Source organism: Centropristis striata, chromosome 20, assembly GCF_030273125.1.
Source record: "Centropristis striata isolate RG_2023a ecotype Rhode Island chromosome 20, C.striata_1.0, whole genome shotgun sequence".
NCBI lineage: Eukaryota > Metazoa > Chordata > Actinopteri > Perciformes > Serranidae > Centropristis > Centropristis striata.
Genome location: NC_081536.1, coordinates 12,886,234 through 12,906,833, shown reverse-complemented (window position 1 = coordinate 12,906,833; position 20,600 = coordinate 12,886,234). Strand labels below are relative to the sequence as shown.

General features: G+C 39.2%; 2 protein-coding genes across 4 annotated transcripts in view; one reads left to right on the top strand and one right to left on the bottom strand.

Moving 5' to 3' along the window:
- Window positions 1-328: 328 nt before the first annotated feature.
- morn4 (MORN repeat containing 4) lies at window positions 329-20,244 on the bottom strand. Of its 2 annotated transcripts, none has more exons than XM_059358872.1 (5): window positions 20,233-20,244; window positions 5,585-5,658; window positions 3,361-3,475; window positions 3,168-3,277; window positions 329-3,069 (listed from the first exon to the last, which is right to left on the bottom strand). In XM_059358872.1, exons 2-5 carry the CDS (start codon window positions 5,649-5,651, stop codon window positions 2,921-2,923), a joined length of 441 nt encoding a protein of 146 aa, XP_059214855.1. In that variant the 5' UTR covers window positions 5,652-5,658; window positions 20,233-20,244; the 3' UTR covers window positions 329-2,920. The 2 variants fall into 2 exon arrangements, with proteins under 2 accessions (XP_059214855.1, XP_059214854.1); XM_059358871.1 differs by lacking the exon at window positions 20,233-20,244 and adding an exon at window positions 6,819-6,901.
- The window catches only part of wu:fc17b08 (ligand-dependent corepressor), a 28,118-nt gene continuing 16,397 nt past the window's right edge, over window positions 8,880-20,600 (top strand). For both annotated transcript variants that reach the window (XM_059358868.1, XM_059358870.1), the window contains exons 1-6: window positions 8,880-9,006; window positions 17,482-17,547; window positions 18,736-18,815; window positions 19,030-19,162; window positions 19,440-19,760; window positions 19,895-19,991. In XM_059358868.1, coding sequence (XP_059214851.1) covers window positions 8,910-9,006; window positions 17,482-17,547; window positions 18,736-18,815; window positions 19,030-19,162; window positions 19,440-19,760; window positions 19,895-19,991 — 794 coding nt within the window. In that variant the 5' untranslated portion in view covers window positions 8,880-8,909. The remainder of the gene's footprint in view (window positions 9,007-17,481; window positions 17,548-18,735; window positions 18,816-19,029; window positions 19,163-19,439; window positions 19,761-19,894; window positions 19,992-20,600) is intronic.

Genomic DNA, 20,600 nt, shown 5'->3' with positions numbered 1-20,600 from the left:
TACAGTATGTCAGTGTCAGTGTAATATAGTTCATGGATCAGAAATATTAAATCTATATGTTTTACAGTGTTGTTTTCAATGCCATGTAAGCTACAAGCAGTTTGCTGTTGTGCTGTGCTGTTGCTGAGGGCTGGAGTGGTGTAGAAGGAGAAGGGGGGGATGGGAAAACTGGAGCCTTCTGTGTCGCAGCCAAAAACCAGAGGAACCTGTTTATCCATGAAACTTCTTCCCTGCAGCTACAAATGTCGCCTTTGTGATAGAACATCAGAAATGGCTGCACAATAATAATAAAAAAATGAACACATTGCTGCATCCAATGAAGAACATGTTTTTTTTTCTCAACACAGAGCTTTATTAAACACAACACCACCTATGTGAAACATACTAGTCCAGGAGAATGAGGGCATACTGTGCAGTAAGAGCACTTAAAGCAACATTATATTGTTACTGAAAAAAAGGTAATGATATTTTCCAGGCAGGCACACTTTAAAAGCACCGTTTGTTTCCAGTTGGAAATAGATCTGGACATTTTGTGAATTCAGTTCCACTCAGGCAGGTGTGTGTAGGCAAAGAAGGCTTGAGTAGGCGACGTCGCAGAAATAGCAGAAAAGAAAAAAAACATGACATGATGTGAAATACTGAATAGTACACCTTTCACATCAGCAAACACTGAAATGTTGTGTGTCTGTAGATAGTGACGCATGCAGTTGTCTTTTCTGTTTCTACTGTAACCCTCAATCTTTCTGATTGTACTTTGCAGCACACTGATGCACCAAAGCAAGCAGCAGTATGGGTTTATGTTATTGAGTATTGATTTTGTTTTGTCCCCATATAATATAACAATAAAAATCAGTAACTGCAATAACCCAGACAAGAGAATTCAAGAATATTTACAATATTTCTCATATCAATTCCCTGTTTAATCTTCGGTCCTTTTGTTTTCTTGCGCATTAAAGCCCCAGGTGGATTTGTCCTTATTGATCGTGTCTTTATTGTCCATCTGTAAGCAGTAACACACGTGACTCCTGTTGACTGTTACAGGCTTCCTTACCTACAATATCATTTGATTGTCTTTGGTTGAATTTCTATGTAGGCAACCCTAGACAAGCCACATCTACAAATGCTTTGTAAGGCCTATTAACTGTTCAAGTACACTGAATTTATCTGTAATCACAGAATAGCTGTGATTGCCTATAATGCTTGAAAAAGTCCTCAAAACACTCAACCACACTGTCTTAAATAAGTCAGTAACACCATTTCCTTTTTGTTGTACAAACACAATCACAATTATTATATATACACCTCACAGAAAAACACAAAATTACATATTCTTAAATCCTAAATATATATATCTAGTTTATAAATGATGTCATTCAGCTGCCTCAATTAAGATCTAGGTCCCTAATTCAATGCATTAATTATGACTATTTAACAAATTTGAGGATGTCCACTCCTCCCTGTCTTTCAGGTTACATAGGGGAAAACATGAGAGAATTATCCAGCAAAGTTAAATCTCCTCTTCTGTGATTTCCACTGGGAGAGGGAGGTTTATTGAAGAGAGGAGAGCTGCTGGACTTGTGAGTGATGGGAGCTGAGACTTAGCACCAGCTTAGCAACGTGTCCCTCAGAGTGAAGGCAATCTTCAAACAGCCCTCAAATTCATTAGGATGACAGACACCTTAGGGCAGATGATGCAGAGGAGAAGGGGAGGAGAGGGAACTGTGCGTCATCTTATTTTCAGAGGAAAACCCTGGAACTACACGCTTGTACCAAAAACGTCTTTAAGGCAAATGTGAATACTGATCTTCCAAAACACCAGCAACAACATGCATTCCTTGAAAGATAAAGTTTGCAGCAGCACTTTACTTAAACTGAGATGGGATTTTAAAGGTGCCCTGCAGAGGGTAGATTTTATGTTTACACTGACCAGTTTTCACAAGAATGTATCTTTGAGGCCGAGTGCATTTCCATCCTCATAAAACATTTGTTAAGCCGTTTTTTTAAATTATTTTTAAATTGAACATTGTTTAGTTTGCCAGCTTGCAGTAGGGCAAAAACTCCACAGGGGACCTTTAAGTATCACTCTGTTGTGATGGATTGCAGCATTTTTTGAGATGAATTGATCTAATAGTGGATGAAGTCTTCACCGTACAGACTCATGGTGTGTTCACACCAAACGCGAAGCAAATTTTTTGCACTACCCGATTGCATACAAAGTCAATGCAAAAACTTTAATGCACAAATGACTAATAGTTGCGTCAATTCGGGTTATTTTCATGCGAGTTGAAATGTTTCAGCTCAAGCTGTAAATTTATGTGACGCTGTGTAGCAAAAGCCAATCAGCTTACTGCATAGCATACCCCTGATCAATCCAAACTCCATTCCGAAAACAAGCACCTTTTAAACTTGCTTGATTTTTATATTGCATACAAACAAGTAACCCAAATAAACACTAACAATCATGCAGTAAAACTCACGCGAGTTACAGGAGGCAAAAATTTGCTTCGCATTTACAGCATTACTTTACACACAGAATGTCTTTAAAAGGTCCAGATGTGCAATAACATGGTATATGAAAGCAAACTATTCTAACCCACTAAGACACTGTTTATGTATAAGAACAAGGGGAAACCAGCAGCATTTGGTGTTTACACGACTTGTGTGATGTTAAAGGTGTGCTTCATTGTGTTGTCCATTTCAAGTCAGTCATTCAGAAAGCCATTGTTGGGTTAGATTGTGTGTGTATTCCAAGCTACGGTGAAGGCTAAGCAAGGAAGATGCAAAAAAAAGAGAAAGACGTTAAAAAAAGGGAGAAAGACACAGATAGAAGAGCTGGAGGGGAGTATACAAGTACACATCCCTGAGGCCCTCTTGGGAGGTGCTGGAACCCTGACTGTGTCTCCTTCAGGGTCCATGACAGTTAAAGTGCCAGACTGCGAGCATTAGAGGCTGAAGCCTGCGCACGATGCACCACTCCTGGACACTTTTCTCTCTTCTGCAGCTTGTGGTTTTGAAACAGGCCCTCATTTCGTGGAACACCATGAGCTCCATCTGGGAAAGTCAATAACCCTGGAGGCACAGACAGACAGAGGACACTATGACCAACCGCAGAGAGACACTGCTGACATCATGATGGACAAAGTGTTCCAGTGGTGTGACAGACTTACCATATCCCTCAACACGTCCATCTTTGAATTCTCCTTCAAACTTCATGCCGTCGTATCGGCTGAAGATTCCTGCACCTTGGAACTTTCCATGTGCAAATTCTCCTTCGTACCTGACACGGTGAAAAGAGAGAGCAGGGTGTCATTTGTGACTTTTGATTGAGGACACAACTTGCTTTCTTTTTGGCTCACACACCTGGATCCATCTGTAAAGAGAAGTACACCCGAGCCATGGAAGAGTCCATTCTCAAACTGGCCAGAGTAACAGGTTCCATCCTGAAACTTGAGCTGGCCAACACCATGCCTCCGACCTGGAAAATCACACATCAGAGTGAGTAAAGGCTCAAACTTCAAACAGATGATGGAAACACAAGAAATCCTGTCAGGGCAAACGACCTTGATACCATTTGTCGATTAACATTTTATCTACGTGGGTATCGTCATGCCTCATGTAACGACTTAGCCTCTTATGGATTACTTTTTCGTAATAGCGCGTAACATACTGTAAGAGACGATCAACCGAGCATGACATTTGAACTTGCAATGCAGCTCAAGGTTTTATTTTCATTTGGTATCGGAGAGCCACTACATATGTCACAAGTCAGTATATGCTTGGATTTAAGAGTCCTCCCCCCTCTCCGTCAGCTAAAGGTTTACTACTGAATTAGGAGTCCCATCTGCCTCCTGCGTGGTGGGAATTACAGCTCTCTAATCCATCAGATTTTTTAGCAGGGATTTCCACTTTAGGAACCAGACTGTGAAAACAGTCAAGGAATGTACTGGTATTCCCTTCCTGGTAGCACATGATCCACTACTGAAGCTTATAATCATGTCAGAGGGCACACACCTACAACTGTCTTATGTCCGCTTTTGCAAACTGGAAAAGTGGGCCAAATTGCCTTTGAAGGGTTTTGTGAGCCCACCAGTTAAAATGTTGTGGACAACATTCGCGTTGACCTAAAAGAAGCTGAAAATCAACATAGAACCAGATGCCAGGATAGAATAAATCCACTCTGGATGATCTACCTCATATTTTGTTTGATTTGGTTTCTCAGTAGCAGCTGACGGAGGACTCACAGATTTCCCAAACAGGTCCAAAGTCTAATCCAGAAGATCTGACGGAGCAAGAGCAGGTAAATCTGGCTCTGTTCGTCATGGGTTTCCAACGCTAGCTAATTGGGATTTGATTAAACAGCTTGAGCTTGCATGCCACTAACATTGCTGTCTGTGTGTGTGGAAAAGAGTTTAAGCAGTGCAAGCATCCTTATAATCTTTGCCCCAGATACAATTTGACAGAAAGATTTCACATTTTGGTGTGCACAAATCCATGCAGATTCATGGACTGAAAACCTGAGATATTTGCCTCCACTGGTACTTGGAGTTGTTTCTGCTAGCTTCTTCATGATATAACAACACTTACATGTCAATGATTTAATGAGCATCAAGCCCATGCTGAGGCAGAGAGGGTTGTTACCTGAGCTAATGATGCTCAAAAGGGTAATCAACAGCACTCTGTTATTCCATCTGCATTTTGTCATTAGTAATAGCTTTGTTAGGACCACAATAAATACTGAATCTAGACTAACACATGGAGAGCGCAGACCTCTGCTAAGGCCAATGGTGCATTTACATGCTCCTTGGATGGTCCCATGCTGTTCTTCTAATTTAGGTGTGTTAACAAGCTTTAAGCTGGAATGTGAAAACAACATGGACAAAGAAAATGTGCTGTATGCTGATAGCCGTTTCCAGTATTTGTGTGACAATAAAGAGCAAAGAAAACATATCAGACAAGCTAGAAATGTGTACCAAAAGTTTTTCTGACCCAGTCAGAAACTCTTTTTTCCCCCTGATTATTCCAACACCACATAAATGCAGCAAATACCCTATCTCGCAATGTTAACTGAAGAGAAAAATGTATCTGCCCCTGATTTGTATCCTCTCCAACATGTAATGGGTCCTCCTTCTGCCCACGCTACACCCTTCAACCAAGTTTCATGAAAATCGGGATGATCCTTTTTCTTCTGCTGACATTCAGACAAACAAACCGAGGCAAAAGGATAACCTCCTTGGCAGAGGTAACTTTAGTGTATGAGTCGAGCTGAACTTTAGCAGGGGAACGTATGGAAGAGATTAGATGCTTTAGAAAATATATAAAAACAACCAACAACTACTGACATTAATATTTTGAGGGTATGTAGACAATGTGTTCAGCTTTTGCAATGAGGCACCTGCATATCAGGTTGTTAATTTCAAACTTGCATCTGCAGTCTGTCAGTGTCTCACATTTCCCTTACACTCAACTAACAAAATGAAGCCTTGGGGAGACATTATGAGGACTAGATGTACAGTACAGAAGGTGCAAGTTAAAACTTGTCTCATCATTAAGTTGTTGATGAAACTGAGAAGCAGGGCTGTCTTGCCTTCTTTCCACTCGCCGTGGTACTCTTCCCCACTGGCATAGGTGAAAGATCCTCGGGTCAGAGTCATGTCACCCCTGTTCAACACACAAATACACTCATTGGCAACACAGCTTAGGAACACATCTATAATGGTGAGATTTACATTTAAAAGAAAAGCACTCTGCTATGAAAGATTTTCATGTGAGTAAGAGACAGCTCTGAGAGGTCGTTCTGTAGCCGACCATGACCTCTGACTTCATTGTGAAGGCAGGAAAGCGAAAAAGAAATTTTCCCTAATGAGATTTTTATTCCCTCTGTACATGAAGCAGAGGGAATAACTGTCTCTTGGGGACATTCAATTGTTTCAGGTGTTAATATTCTGCTCACGTCATTCTCACATCCAGCTGGAAGTTTGTGTTATAGTAATGGAAGCAGATATCCTAAGCTTCCCAAACATACTGTAATTTGACAATATCTTGAATAAGTTAAAAATGAGTAAAGACATACAAAATTATGCATTGAATGCCATACAGCCTTGTGTCGCTGAAATGTGTTATTTCTTACAGTGCAACATTAGTTTGAAGACTGTTTAAGCAGCTTTCATAATTAAATAAAAAAAAATTTCTGTCCTCAGATGTTTAAACTGAGTGGAAATCTTTGTAAGAATTGCTGCGGTGGAAAAGCCCTATTGTAAGTGCATGTTCCTGTAGTTGAACTTTAAGTGTGTGTGGGATCAAAGGATAAAGACAGGTTACACCAAATCCTGTAACTGTCAACCTAAGAGTCTACTTAATGCACAGTGCATGCTGGTGGTGGTGATGGTGCTGGTGTGAGTCGTGTTTAATAGCACACTTTGGGGGCGAAACGCCTTCTGTAAAGAAAGAGGCTGGAAAACGTGACTGTAGCATGACTGCAGATATTAACAAAAGCTTATAGCATGGTGACCATTTCAAAAAATATTGTTTATAACAAATGACAGTGTGTGACAGAATGGCAGTCAGGTGTAGTTTTACACATGCGGTCGCCATTGAATAAATAATTAATCAGCTTACACACCAAGACTGAAGCACTCTAACGTTATTGTTAATATCAAATTTAGGCTACCAATATGTTTCAACCAGTGCAGCTTTTGCATACATATTGCTAAACAGGCTATCGCTTGTAAGGACAAGCCTTTTTAAATAAACCATAACGTATGGCAACACAACAAGGCAATAAGCGAAAAGCGACAACACCTATTAACGCTATCATTTACCTGTACGCTACGTTTGTCGTCTCTGAAGCATGGAACCACCGTACAACACCGGAGGGGCGTTAAATTATGAAAACACCGGCTGAGAAACGTATGCTATGTTCAAGTGCTCCTCGAAAGCTCCTACATTTGAGAACAATAGTTTTAAATGGCACCAATATAGCTAAAAATAGAGAACAATCTTCAGAAAAGCCTTTTTATTTGCCGTATTTTAAATTTAATAAAATGAGGAGAATTGTTGTGTAATGGCAGCAGCAATACAATTGCAAAATGTCTTCCTATATAATAAATGAACCACATCACATACTTTGAAATGCTTCATATACTCTTTAATCCATAGTGACTAAACTAAGCAACTTTTATATGAATATATTCCCTCTTTACTAGCCGTTTTTACTTTTGTTTTTGTCATCGTGCTGACGTTGTTGTGCCGCTCAGCTCAAAGTTGCAATCACACCGTCAGCACTTGAAGGCAGCATCACAACAGCATCATTGCAGCCTGACCGCCGCGCTGTTTCACTGCATGGCTGTTGTTGGCTCTCATTGAAAACTTTCTCTGATTGGCCTAATCTAATACAGTTTATAGACTTTGACAATGCTTTTGGTCATTTTTCTGAAACTATCGCAGTTTACTTGGCTGTAGGATACAGCACGTGTAATATGTATCTCATAGACTGTGTATAAAATACATAGTGAGGTATAAGTGAAGATTACAATTATATCATCTTTATCAATACTACTACCACCACCACAATTACTACAACTAATATTATTATATTCCACAGAAAACACCATATACTTATGCAGTTTGTGTGGGGATATAGCTAATTTTCCTCATACAAACTGTGATGCTATAAACTGTATAGCATTACATCCCCCAAGTCAGACAAAGTGTCTTAAATAGCATACTTGCAAGGATTATTGTTTAAATACCAATCTTTGAAAAGGTATTATAGATTATTTCTGTTCCTGAGTAGAATAAGGCATCATAGATCTACCAGTAAGCAAACTTCAAGTAAAAAACATATTTTGATAAGTAGATTAAACACAACTTTGGTATTTAAGGTATTACAAATTTACACAAAGCCCCTTTACAACTCAGGGCATTAACAATAGAAGGGGACTAAGAATTTCTTGCGGGTAGGCCTTAAAGGTTCATATTCACCATCTTAGTTTAACATGCTAACCTTTGCTAATCAGCACTATACAAAGTGCAGCTGAGGTAGATGGGAATATCATTAGTTTAGAAGACATTTGGTCACAGTTTTGGAAAACATGACGTTTTGAACAGATGATGATTAGGGGATCAAAAATGACAACTCATCCTATGGTGAACATGAATGTTTGTAGGCTACCACATTTCACAGCAATCCATTCAAAAGTTATAAGTGAAAACTTTGATTGCTGGTGGCATATAAGTCACAGAATCACCAAATGTTTGGAGGATTCATCCTTTGGGATCATAAAGATCTGTACAAATAATAGCAATCTGTCTGGTAGTTATACATATATATCAGTCTGGACCAAACCGGTGGAGCTACCATTTCTATAGCCACACTGAAGGCATTGGTTAAAAATGCAGGATTTGTCTCGAGGCCAAACCATTTCAGTTTATTTTACCCAATTAATATAACTACCACATACTATTTGCCACATGGTAAATTAGGAGCCTTGGGGCCTTGGGGTGGGTTGGGCCCAAGGGTAGTTGCCTGCTTTTTCTTGTTGTTAATCTAGCCTTTGATAAATCCCAGAATATGTTCCCTAGTTAGTGACCTTTTAAGCAAAAAATACCTCAGCCACATTTGATTTAATATAAACTTTAAAGTATCAACATACAAACCCCACATTAACCTTTATTTTTAAGGGTAAATACCATTGTTGTTTACATTCTTGGATAGAATTCAATCTATTGCTTGTTTATTTGTATATGTGTTAATTTAATTGCTGACTTGCTGATTTAATTACAGTTTTTGTTTTGTTTACTCTGAGTGAAACCTTCATTTCCCTCCAGTGATTTCCTCTTCAGGGGCGCGCGCGTTCACATAGCAGAGCACTTCCTTTACCCGTGCTCGTGCCCGCCAAACGAAATAGAAAATGGCGAGTCAGTGCAAAAGGCAGCAATGCACAATCGACAGGCGCGGCTTTCGGCAGGAACTTGACTCTTGGCGACATAAACTCATTCACTGTGTAGGTAAGGATGGTGCTAGTTCCACGGTGTACAAATTCACCGGTTGAATTTCGCCTCTGTGTGACCGTTATCGATGTAAATAACCATCTATTACCGGACTCACTCGGGGCATCTCCGAGCGACTTTTTGTCCTCAACTCTTTCCTTCTCAAGGTAGCCTTAGCACTTGCTTCAGTGTTGCAGTTTTGAGACAGTGTTGCACTACTTCTTGGGTTTCCTTTCTGCTTTTTATTGTTCTTAAAGCTTAACTGTAGACTTTGTTTTTTCTAACAAGCGTTTCTGGCGTAACGTTAGTTTGTTTAAAGGGCACCGTGCTTGTTTTAAAGGGAGTGTCTCTATGCGTTGCGTCGGCTAAAAAAGACCCCGTTTGCTAAGATGCGCGTTCCCGTGTGGTGATACTGTATTTTGGATGGATGGGGGAGGGCGACACATGCCCGTGGTGGATGTTTTCACTTAACATTTAGCTTATTTGCTTTATACGAACCACCTCCTGTGGGCGCGCATCAGTTACTGCATTGAGGAAGTGGTGGAGACCCCACTGCTGGGCCAGTTTCCATTTTCGACGACGTTATCCTGCTAAACTTATCTGTCGTCAGTTACTTTTGTCAGACCTCCTGAAACAAATAATTAAAAAGCCATTGTTGACTTTTTTTTGAAGCTCGTTTGTGTATATCTGTGTGAGCATGGGCGTTGAAGCTAATCTATAATGTGGTAGTAGTTTAGCTAAAGCAATGCTATTAGTAGGAGCCAGCAGAACAGGAATAAGGGCTTGGCAAGAAGGCTTAGCTGGTAGCCTGTGTTTATTATCTGTCTGTTGATTGATCCACCACTTTGATCCACACGGAAATATCTCCCTCTAGCGCCACCAGCAGGTTGACATTTTTAGCTCTTTAAGTGTTTTCACATCTACATTATTGATTGAGGCATTCATTGGTGATGTATTCTAGAAAAATCATAATTTCACTCTCTCTAACCTCTCTTGTTTACAAACAATTGATCTGCATAAGCATTGAATGTGTTGGTAGTGTGTATCAATTAAAGGGATGCCATGATTTAAATTATACATCGATCAAAATGAGCTTTCAATGTCGATTGTAAAAATCAAAAGCAGGATTGGCTGAATGGAAAAATTTGAGCATAATGGCCTTAGTGGGCTAAGACAAATGTGGCAGTCACATCACACTGAACACCATATAGTCTACCTTTTTAAAGAAGAATTGGAAAATATGAATGACAGTTGTCAGGGCATGTCTGCATTTCTGCTCCACACATATTGGCAGATGGCTTACATTTACATTTACTTTTCCCCCGTTGACAGAAGGCCTTGAAGAAGAGGGAGAGGCCATATTTAAATCCGTGCTTTGCCAACCTCTTCCTTTTGGTAACATAGCAACAGCCAATGTGGACACTCGGCACCATCTAACACAGATTACATACACAAATGAGGAGCAGAGAGTTGGCTCCAATGTTCAGATCAGATCAGCTCCTAAGTTATTTTTTTGTTTTAATCATAATTCATAGGAAAATATGAAACAAATTATTTCTTGCACTGACTCATTAATAAATCACATTTCCACATTACACAGGACTACCAGCTTTTGGATGGATATTAAAGATCTTGCAAACTTTAATCATGAGGATAAAATTCTGTATGTCCACAGATAAAACTGTCCGCTCCTTTTTTAGTGTGTGTCTCTGTGATATTTCATGCAATATATTTTACAAATTTTATGCCAAAACATGAATGTATGGAGTGTTTTTTGTGTAATTTTGGCAGAATATAAAGATAATTTTTAAATGGCATTTAAGCCACTGTATGCAAAGACTAATATAATATCCAGAGCACTACTTCTGACGCTGCTGATCTCAAAATGTCACAATGAATCAATCTCACTTAAAGTGGCCGCTCTGTATTGGTCTTATTGAAATGTGTAATGTAAGTACAAGGCGTGCACTGTGTGTATGTGTACAATATTCTTGACACGACTTAAATCAGTAGATAAGCTGCTAAATACTAGATTTGACAGCAATGTCTATGAAGTTTTGTAGTGTTGCATGTTAAACATGTTCAGCTATTGGTATATTTAGGGCAGGTTAGATGCTGACTTCATAAGTACAGCAAAACAATTTAAATAGACCACTTAAAGCTGTCAGCCTGCTGTGATGTCTGTCATAATAATACTAATAATAATAATAGAGCAGTTTAATCAAAGTTTAGGTCTAAAATTATGTATGATGTTTTAGGCATAATTTCTGAATGCACATCCCATTCTTTGTTGAAACAGTAGGGCTATAACTGTACTGCCTTTTTTTTATTCTTGTGCCTATTTTCACTGCCTCTTACAGCTCTGCTTACTTTTGGTTTGAGGTCCTTTTCACAATTTAATTTTTCACTGCAGACCAAAGTACCCAACATGGCACTTGCTGAATCCTTTCATCAGCAGCCAAACAGGAACATCTGCACTTAGCCCATCAGCATCAATTTGGTCGAGTGAATAATTGTAAATTGCAGCCACTACTGTTGTTAGCATGGCTATTTAAAATTTTGCATAGTTTTGACTCCACTTTCAAGTGTCGGCTCAGCTTGCTTGAATCTTCGACTGAGGTCGTATTACAAAGACTACCAGGTGCTATCCACAACTTTTGCAAAAGCAAAACTAAAAAGAGAATGAATCGAATAGATAGTTAAGCCGTATCATGTAGTGGTAAAATGTTATTACTGTGTACTAACCGTTTTAATATTGACAAGGCTAGCAATATGTGTGGCCCAATGGAGAACAAACTTATTGCAGTTCAGATGATACAAAACTAGGTGAGCTGTGTGCTCATTATTGAAAAGACAATGGAGAGAGAATAATAGCTTTTGACTGGTCACTTGCTTCAGACCCAGGCTCAGTTAGTCAGTTCCCCTTTTATGATTGACAAATGTCCCTTGTGTTTGGGCTATAATTGAAAAGCTGCAGAGTACATGACAACAGCATCAGTCTGCTTGCAGCAGAATGGCATATTCTGTCCATGACAACAAGGGCATACTTTTGTTTGGCTTTTTGGTGGAGAGGGCTGCACGCCACCACCACTCTGCTGACGCTGAAATGGACATTTTGTCTTTGTGTATATAATGTGAGCAGTAAAACTGCAGGGCAGAGACAAGAGCAATTGTCCCATGGAACAGCAGCAACAATTGTCTGTATGTTTGCCTATACATGTGTTCATGGTCCATCAGCCCCCAGATGAAAACTGAAAGCTGTGGCTGAAATGTGTGTTCTGTCTTGATTTGGGAAAATTTGGACTGGAACAGCACCAGCTAAGATTTAAAAATGCCAGGAATGCCAGTTATTCATTCTTCCATTGGACATGTGGATGAGTGGGATTAAGGATGTGCTCAAACAAATAACAAGCAAATATTGACACCAGGCAGATTGTCTTGTTTATTATTTAAACTTGAGCATGGCCCATTTTCTGCTCCAGCTCTGATGGGCTCTTGGCCTACATTTTCCTTATTTGCAAAAAGAGCTGGTTGAGGTTTGTTGACATTTTGCAAAACATGACCACCAGCCTTTAATGGTTTCTTATGGAATGCACTCTTTTTTTTTTTTCTTTTTTTTTTTCTTCTTGTCTTATGTGTTGCACCCTTTTTTCATATTTGCCTAAAATCCCGGTGGTCTCATATTTGTTATTCAAAGTTATGTTATGTGCAGCATTACACCATTTGACTGTCAGCTTGCATCATATCATGTTAAGCATTCATGGAGGGTTTTTTTCTCTTTTTACTGTAGATGTTGCTCAAAGCTGCCACCTCATTGGCTTCTTTATAGCCTGATCCAAGCACTGTATATTGCTTGTAATGAACACAATGTGTAGCCAAATGACATTTCAAGCACTTCTTTGCTCATGGCCATGTAATGTCTAAACTTGTCTGTTGACCTACAGTGAGTTCCTTTTTTGTGCGTAGCATAGCAGGCAACAGTGAATGCTTTTAAGATGGTTGGGCATTAGGCTTGGTCGCTACGTGATGGGCTGACTTGGGATGAAAATAGTCATGTACTATAGCCTGACTAATTTGTGCAACTTTGTCATCTCTGCTCTCATCCTCAGCCCCCAGCCCAATCTTACATCTTCACAGAACATTGCTCAGGGATATCAGTGACCCTCTTTATACAAAATGACACTCTCGTGAGCGTTGGTATCGTTTTAAAGCATAATGCAGTCCTAAATGATAAAATAATTCATGAATGCTCAGTACCTCTTGTGTTTCAAAGGCTGCAGCCAAAGATTTAGTGAGGTTTGTTTTGGATGCATCTGAGCTTAGGGAAGCTCCTGTTCTGCGAGCTCGTGGTCACTCCTTCTGAGATAGCATGTGTACAGTAGTTTTGGTGGGGGATGGGCTGAGTGGGGGTTGATGCAGCACTGTACAACCTCAGCAGCAGTAGAGCGGCAGAGAGAAGGGTGGGTCATCCATTGGAAGGAGCACTGCAGTCCCATAATAAGGCAAAATGTTAGTATTTTAATAACAGTTATGTGTCTTGTTATATGTAAATCATAAATAAGTAACTTTAGATTTTAAATTTCGGTGGTTGATTGAGGGAATAACCGGTATAGAAAGAGCTGATCTTGATCTTGATCAAGCTGGAAAAATGTTTTTGGTTCTTCAGGTAGAAAAATTTGACATGTTTTTATGAATGCTACTCGTAAGTGACAGGTGCAACATGGGTAGCAGAACCCGTTACCTGTGGTAGCCAGGATGTGGAAGTAAAAGTATCTATTTATTTCCTTAGACAATGTTGCATAGCTTATTGTTTGAGATTTCTCAGAAATTAGTTGAACAATTAAGCCATTACATAAATAATGGCTCAACTCAACCGCACACACTGTCGGAAGCTGTCTCAGCGAAGCTCATCTGAATGCTCATGGTCATGGGTCATCCAAAGTGTTTATATATTTTGTGCAAGAGTATAAACTGTAGCTCTGTTAAATGTTCTCAGTATTAGTAAATAGGCTTTGTTTTGCTGTCTGCATGTGTGAGTCCTTAAGTAGTGTCATTGTTTCAAGCACCACCTGCTATTGCCACATGCATGCATGTAACACAGCACAATTGGCATGTCTCTTTTTAATTGTTACTATGCCATGTTGGGTCATTCAATTTGAAGGACTACGGACTGGAAATTGTGTTTAAGAAGATGTGGTGGCCCCATATTGTGTCATTAGCACTGACAAGGAAATTAGGTTACATGTTTATGAATGAATAAATGAATGAAATTATTTTGTTTTGCATCACATTTGTTTGATTTATTTGTCTCACATGAATTAAACGCATTGTAATGAACATGCACTGTGAAACGTACTTGTACTCTACTGCAAAATGACAAGAGAGTTACTCATTGCTCAATGATTTTGTGCATAAGCTGAAAATTGACCTTTTGGCTACTCTACCCACATAGCACCAGCAGCAGTAAAGAGGGGTTTTATCATGCTTAATGTTTACTTCACAGGGATGTAAAATATAGGTTAAGGTTAGGATTTATGGAGGTCAAACTGTTTGTAGATCTGTGGGATTTCTATTTCTGTGTGCTAGTGGAAAGGGTGTCACACACTTTGTTCTTCTGTCTTTCTCTGATTGGTGATGTAGATCAGAAGAAGGCTTCAGACCAATGCAGGGTTTCTGTGTCCATGTGACAAATTTTAGTATCTTCACATGGCCTTGGCTGCGGTCTGCGCCCTTCTAGTACTTTTGGTCAGAATGTAGCAGCATCCGAAATTGTGATGGTCTGCAAAATCAAAATGAAATTTGAAAAGTGCAAGTAAGTCTAAAAATCTCACTTAGCCAAGTAGAATTGACATGGTCATGACTTATGGCTTGGTTGAAAGATTTCCATATTATAAATACATAGAGGTAACTATTAACTTTTCAATTATAATAGAGAGGATAATGGTAATAATTAAAAATGGACCAATAATGAAATTATAGTCTGCGTGGTGTCAGCCATTTCAGCTTCTTCTATTATTTCCTATTTCATGGGTAAAGGGGAAATGTATTTTGAGTAATAATTTGTAGTTTGAAGCTAAAATGTTGTTGCTCTCATCTCCAGAACAAAGTTGATTTAATTTGTCATTTAAGCAAAGACTCTTGGCCTGTTATTTCATTTTTCGTCTCAGTATACCTCTGTGAGAACTAAGCTTTATCTTCGCTCATACTTGCCTGGAGGCGCACAGTATGTATTTGGAGTAAATAAAAAAAACAACCCAACCAGGCATGGAAATAGCAAAATGTTCTTGAATCACCATTCTCCTCATTTAAATTATTGACATGCATGAGTGACTCTATCCTACAGTTTAAAAATAATATACAAAAGATATGCACTAACAATTCTGGACAAAAGAGATCTTCTAATGAGATGAAATGCCCCTGCCACACAGGCACTTTTGCAATGGATGTCCTGACTGTCATTTTCATTAGTCCTTGATAAGTTTTGATATAATTAGGTTTTTAGCCTGGTGGCAAATAATATCAGGTTCCTTTTTTCTTTTTCTCATTACCAATTTGCACCTCTATACACCATGCATATTATTGCATCTGGGGGGTGATCACTGTACACCAAACCAGATATGTGTAGAAGTAGCTCAATGGTGGCCTAATTCCCTCTTCAGTTAATTAATTGCTGTATGTTCCTTCAAACAGGAAATACGCCAAAAAAAGCTGAGCATTACTGTGTTATTTGTGCATCCAAAAGTAAAACATATTGCAGTTGTAGATAATTGTAGGGCACGCAATAGAACTTTTGTGTTGGTCTTTCTATTCTGTTTTTGGTGCATTTTAGCTGTGGCCATTCAGTTTTTATACACTCATTCATTTTGTACATACATTTGAGCATGCATGACAGCTATTCAGGCTATCAATATTTTATCCTTTGCACATGCAGGCAGCTTACTCGTCTAAATTTAAGTTACTGATTTTGTTTCTCATCAGTCACTACATCACTCTATGTTTCGCCACTAGTAATGTGTTAATATTGCCTCAAAGTCATGGTTTACAGTATGACTCATTTTTAAATGCCCTAAACTGAATTCCTGAAGAGTAGTTTGATGTCATGCCGCTGCTCTGTCAAACGAAAGTGGATGACCTACTTTTCTCCCCTGCCTCTGAAATATTTCAGAAATAGGATTGGATAGCTCCAGCTGAAGTCCTGTGCACTAACCCAGAAACAGACTCACGCTGCAGCTATAGGCAAGGCTGTGTTTCACCACTTCTTCTCCCCCTCCCCTCTTTATGTTTGGCTGTTGAAAAGTGGGTGGGAATTTGTAGGGAAGCAGAGCGAGGGCATTTTAACAGATGACAGCTTTTATTGAATTCACTGTGAGTTTAGGAAGAGAGTGGACGGAAAGGGCTGATCATTTTCTCACTTTTTATCTGTGAAGACATACTGTAAGTAGGTCTTTATTGTAATGTGTTAGATGACCAATTCAACACCTTTGGCTAATTGAACTTGTGATATTTATTTTAATATGGGTTTAAATATGTATAATTTTAAATGCTGCACACAAATATGTGTTTTACATCGCTTTCTTACTGCCATCTGTTATGTTTTTGGGTTCATAATGGTTTGATTCATGAGTTTTGGCCTGTTAGTGCCTGGCACATTTAGAATAGCACTCTCATTTAAGATCCAGTTCAGCAGACAGATGTTACCTCTGACCTCTTTAGCGCTTGATTTAATGCATGTAGTGGTTTTGGATTTGTTACGCTGACCCTGCGGCAGTAAGCAGACATTGCATATTGTGTTAATGCACTGTTAAGCGAAAGTCCCATGCATCACAACACACTATGTTTTTCAAACAGCTGGGACTGTAGGACACCACCATCTCATCAGTAATGCATATAAGATGTTTCCTCAGCCTGTATATGTGATAAAGGATGTTTTGTTTTTTGTTGCTTAACTATGTAGACTGTGAAGATTTAGCTGTGGTCGATCTGCAGCATTATATAGGATACTTTGACATCATCACATAGCCGTCTTCATTCTGGCTGTTTCTTTTTAATGTTACAGCATGCAGTCACTCCCAACTCTAGGTGCTTTAGTTGCTTGGCAACAGGAGGATGGAGTGCATGTATTTACTGTTGAAGTAAAAACCTGGGGTGAAAGCTTATAATGTGTGTTTTAACTGAAGCAGTAGGTTGCATACAGGGGTTGTCAAGATGAAATGGAACGGCAAAGACAAGCCAGTGTGAATTAATTAGACATTACCTGTTAGTGATGTACAGTAGATCAGGCTCTGACTATTTCCTGTTTTTTTTTGTGTGTGCTTGAGTTCTTCAAATTAATTTGGGCCCTTGGGCGGTTAAGGCCATCTTTAACAGTGATTCATTTTGATTCTATGTTGTGCTGCTTTTGGTTTCAGCACGAAGCCTCAATTTGTAGCATATGTTACGTCAAAATGTGAATGCTCAACCGCATACTTATTTAATGTTGATGTCTTTTCACAGGTTTTGAGAGCATTGTCGAAGGTCTGTTTGGTCCAGAGCTGGTAGAAGACCTGAAATTATTTAATGGTAAGAATCTCAAACCATTTACATTATCATAATAGTTGCCATAATCATGCAAGTGTATGAATGACATGAATGAGAATTTTGTTTTTCAAGCATAATCTGTTATCCGCTCATTATGACAATGCTGTTGCATTGTACCATCTGGTACCCCTCTACATTCACTCTACAGACAGCCACTCTGGCTGCAGAAGAGAAGATGCCTTGTGTTCCTACAAAGTTGGTGTTTTGGATGGCGTGGGGCCAGTGTAAAAGTCTACAGTGTTTAGCAGACATTTTTACAATGCATGATGTTAGTGAGACAATAGAGGGCATTATTTAGGTTTTCATTACATCTGCAGTGAGAGGACTGTCAAAGTCTAGTTTTTCTACAATATCAGTTTGGGAAGGCTGCAGAAAATGTTGAACTGAATCACTGTACTCCTGATTTGGTCACTCACTCATAGCCCAATTATTTCCATTTCTGTCATCATTAAGTTGTGGTCCGAAGAATATTGCATACTAAATATAGGACACTGTAGGTTTCAAACAGAACCCGTTTCATGATTTACCATTTTTTTGTATGAGAACCATTTTATGCAAGCTGAACAATGTGGTTGTTATATTGTGAATCATGCAGAAAGAAAACATTAACTATATGCAGGTCAGTCAGGCATCAGATGAACTTATGTAGGATTTTTTTTGGTCAATTTTATTTGAAATAAACAGATCAGATTCATTCTGACAAATAACTGTCAGATCATTGTTGAAATTACTTGCCAAGTAAAAATACACATTGTAGAAAGATTATTTAGAAGAAGCAGTGTTGGTTTAGGTGTTTTAAATCCCTGCATCCAGATAAGTGTCTCTCATTGAATAGACGGAATGTTCTGGAAGTTTAGCCAGTATCATATTATTGTCACATCATAATTGCAAACAGTGGATTGGCCTCTACCCTAAAATTAAAAGATTTTCTCATCCCCTAGAGGAGAGTCCATGTTGCCTTTATACACTGAACACTTCTGAATCTCATGGTTTAAATGAGTAAATGTATTTATCTTGCTTTCTATGAATGTTCTAAGAAATTAATTCATGATATGTTTTATGGTTGTTTTTATGATGTTTGAAGAAATGATGAAGACATGTTTCATGTCAAAACATTTTGTCACATAATTGTCATAATTGAATTGCCTGTCGTCTGTTTTGTGTCCATAGACTTTGAGCCTACGGCAGTGTCTGACTGGTCATTTGATGAAAACTGTCTATTCTGCTGTTTGAGACGAGACAAAGTAAAGGTAAGAGTTCTTGTTTTCTCATCTGTTTTTCAGAATCTCATTTCGTCGTAGGAAGAAAAACTATAAGTAGACGATGGACAGTTGAATGTTAGGAGTGCATTAAAAGTGCCTATGCTTTGTTATTTGTTATATCCCATGTATTGTTTAGTATATACAGTATTTATCCTGTTTAAGTGTGAAGACCGGTGATTTAAACAGTTTTGTCATTTGACAGGAACACCTAATTGGTTTAAGCAACGACGGGCTCGAAGATACACCCAAACCTCTCCTGGTAAAAGATCAGACCACAATCAACAGACTAGAAAGACAAGCCGAGGAATTTCTCAATGCAGTCCTCTGCAGAAAAGGTGAGTCTTGATGTCTCAGGGCTTAAGGCAACAGTACTTTGCATTGTTATAACACTAATGTGCGCACAAGAGAATCAGCATGCAGAGAAGATGGTTTATGCCACAGCCTAGTAAGCTTTTATTGTTAATTATAAATGTTAATGTTCTATGCGTGACTACAGCTACACTGTCCTTTGGAAAATTACTTTAGCAGGAATGTTGTTTTCCAGACCTGGTACTGAACCTGCATCCATTCTGAAAATATTATTATAACGTGTTTGTGAATCTTTTCTTCCAGATGTGCCAAATTTCTCTGACCCACACATTCCAATAGTGGCTCGAGAGATCCTTCAGAAAATGATCAGACAGTTTGCTGCCGAATATACCTCAAAAACCAGCCCCCCTCAGGACAGCGGCTCTGATTCCCAGCCTTGCTCTGACCAAAGCCTGCCGACCCCACCCTTGCTCTCAGGGGCCTCTCCTCCTACCAGCCCTGCTGCCACCTCGGCTGGGCCTGCACACAACCAGAACCCCGTCCTCAGCAAGCTCCTCATGGCCGACCAGGATGCTCCTCTTGACCTCACTGTCAAGAGGCCCCCGGCTGTGCCTAGTGAACAAGGTAGTGTGAACTCAAACACTTCAGTAACAGAGCAGCTTATTCATCACTCAGCCAGTGCACTGGTTTTCTGAACAGTCTGAAATTCACATTGAATCTAAATTGATTTTTTTTCCTGCTTTTTTTGTTTTTAACAGATGGAGTTCTTGACTTATCTATCAAAAAGAATCGCTACAGCAGCAGCCTGCCTGTCCATAGTCCCTGCCTTTCTCCAGCCACATCCACACTCAAAGGGTAAGATAAGTTTCCATTTCCATCTGTCTTTAGTCCTTAAGCAGTACTGTTTTTGAATATGTTACATTGTAGTTTAGGATGACTCACAAAATTACTTTGAGTACATGTACTGTAGTGGCATCAATGCATGTGACATTAGCTGTGGCCTGAAATTTGAGTCCTGAAATTTAAGATCACACAACCAGTTGATGGCTTGATGAAAATGAACAGCTTTTTTGCCACAAAGAAAGGTTTTACCAACCTCAACAGATGGAAACTTCCATCAGCTTCTGTTGCTGGATTTTCTGCTTTTACGAAGCTTTAAAACTCCAGTGTGTTCTTGGTTGCAGCTTGTATCATGGTGCCATTAAAAAATAAAAGAACCAGCAGACTTAAAGTTAATGCAGCTGCCTGGTCCTTATTTGTCTGACAGGCTAATAAGTATCGTCAGCTTGGGACTGAATGAGCAGCATCTTGTAAGCTACTGTGGCTTAAAAGTGTTTTGTTAGCTCTGCCTCGTTTTTATTCATTATTGTCTGGCAAGGCACCAACTGGCCTGGAGATGATGATGATTCACTACAGGACTTGCAGCCTGGCTAATATTCTTGCATCTTGCAACACAAATTTGCC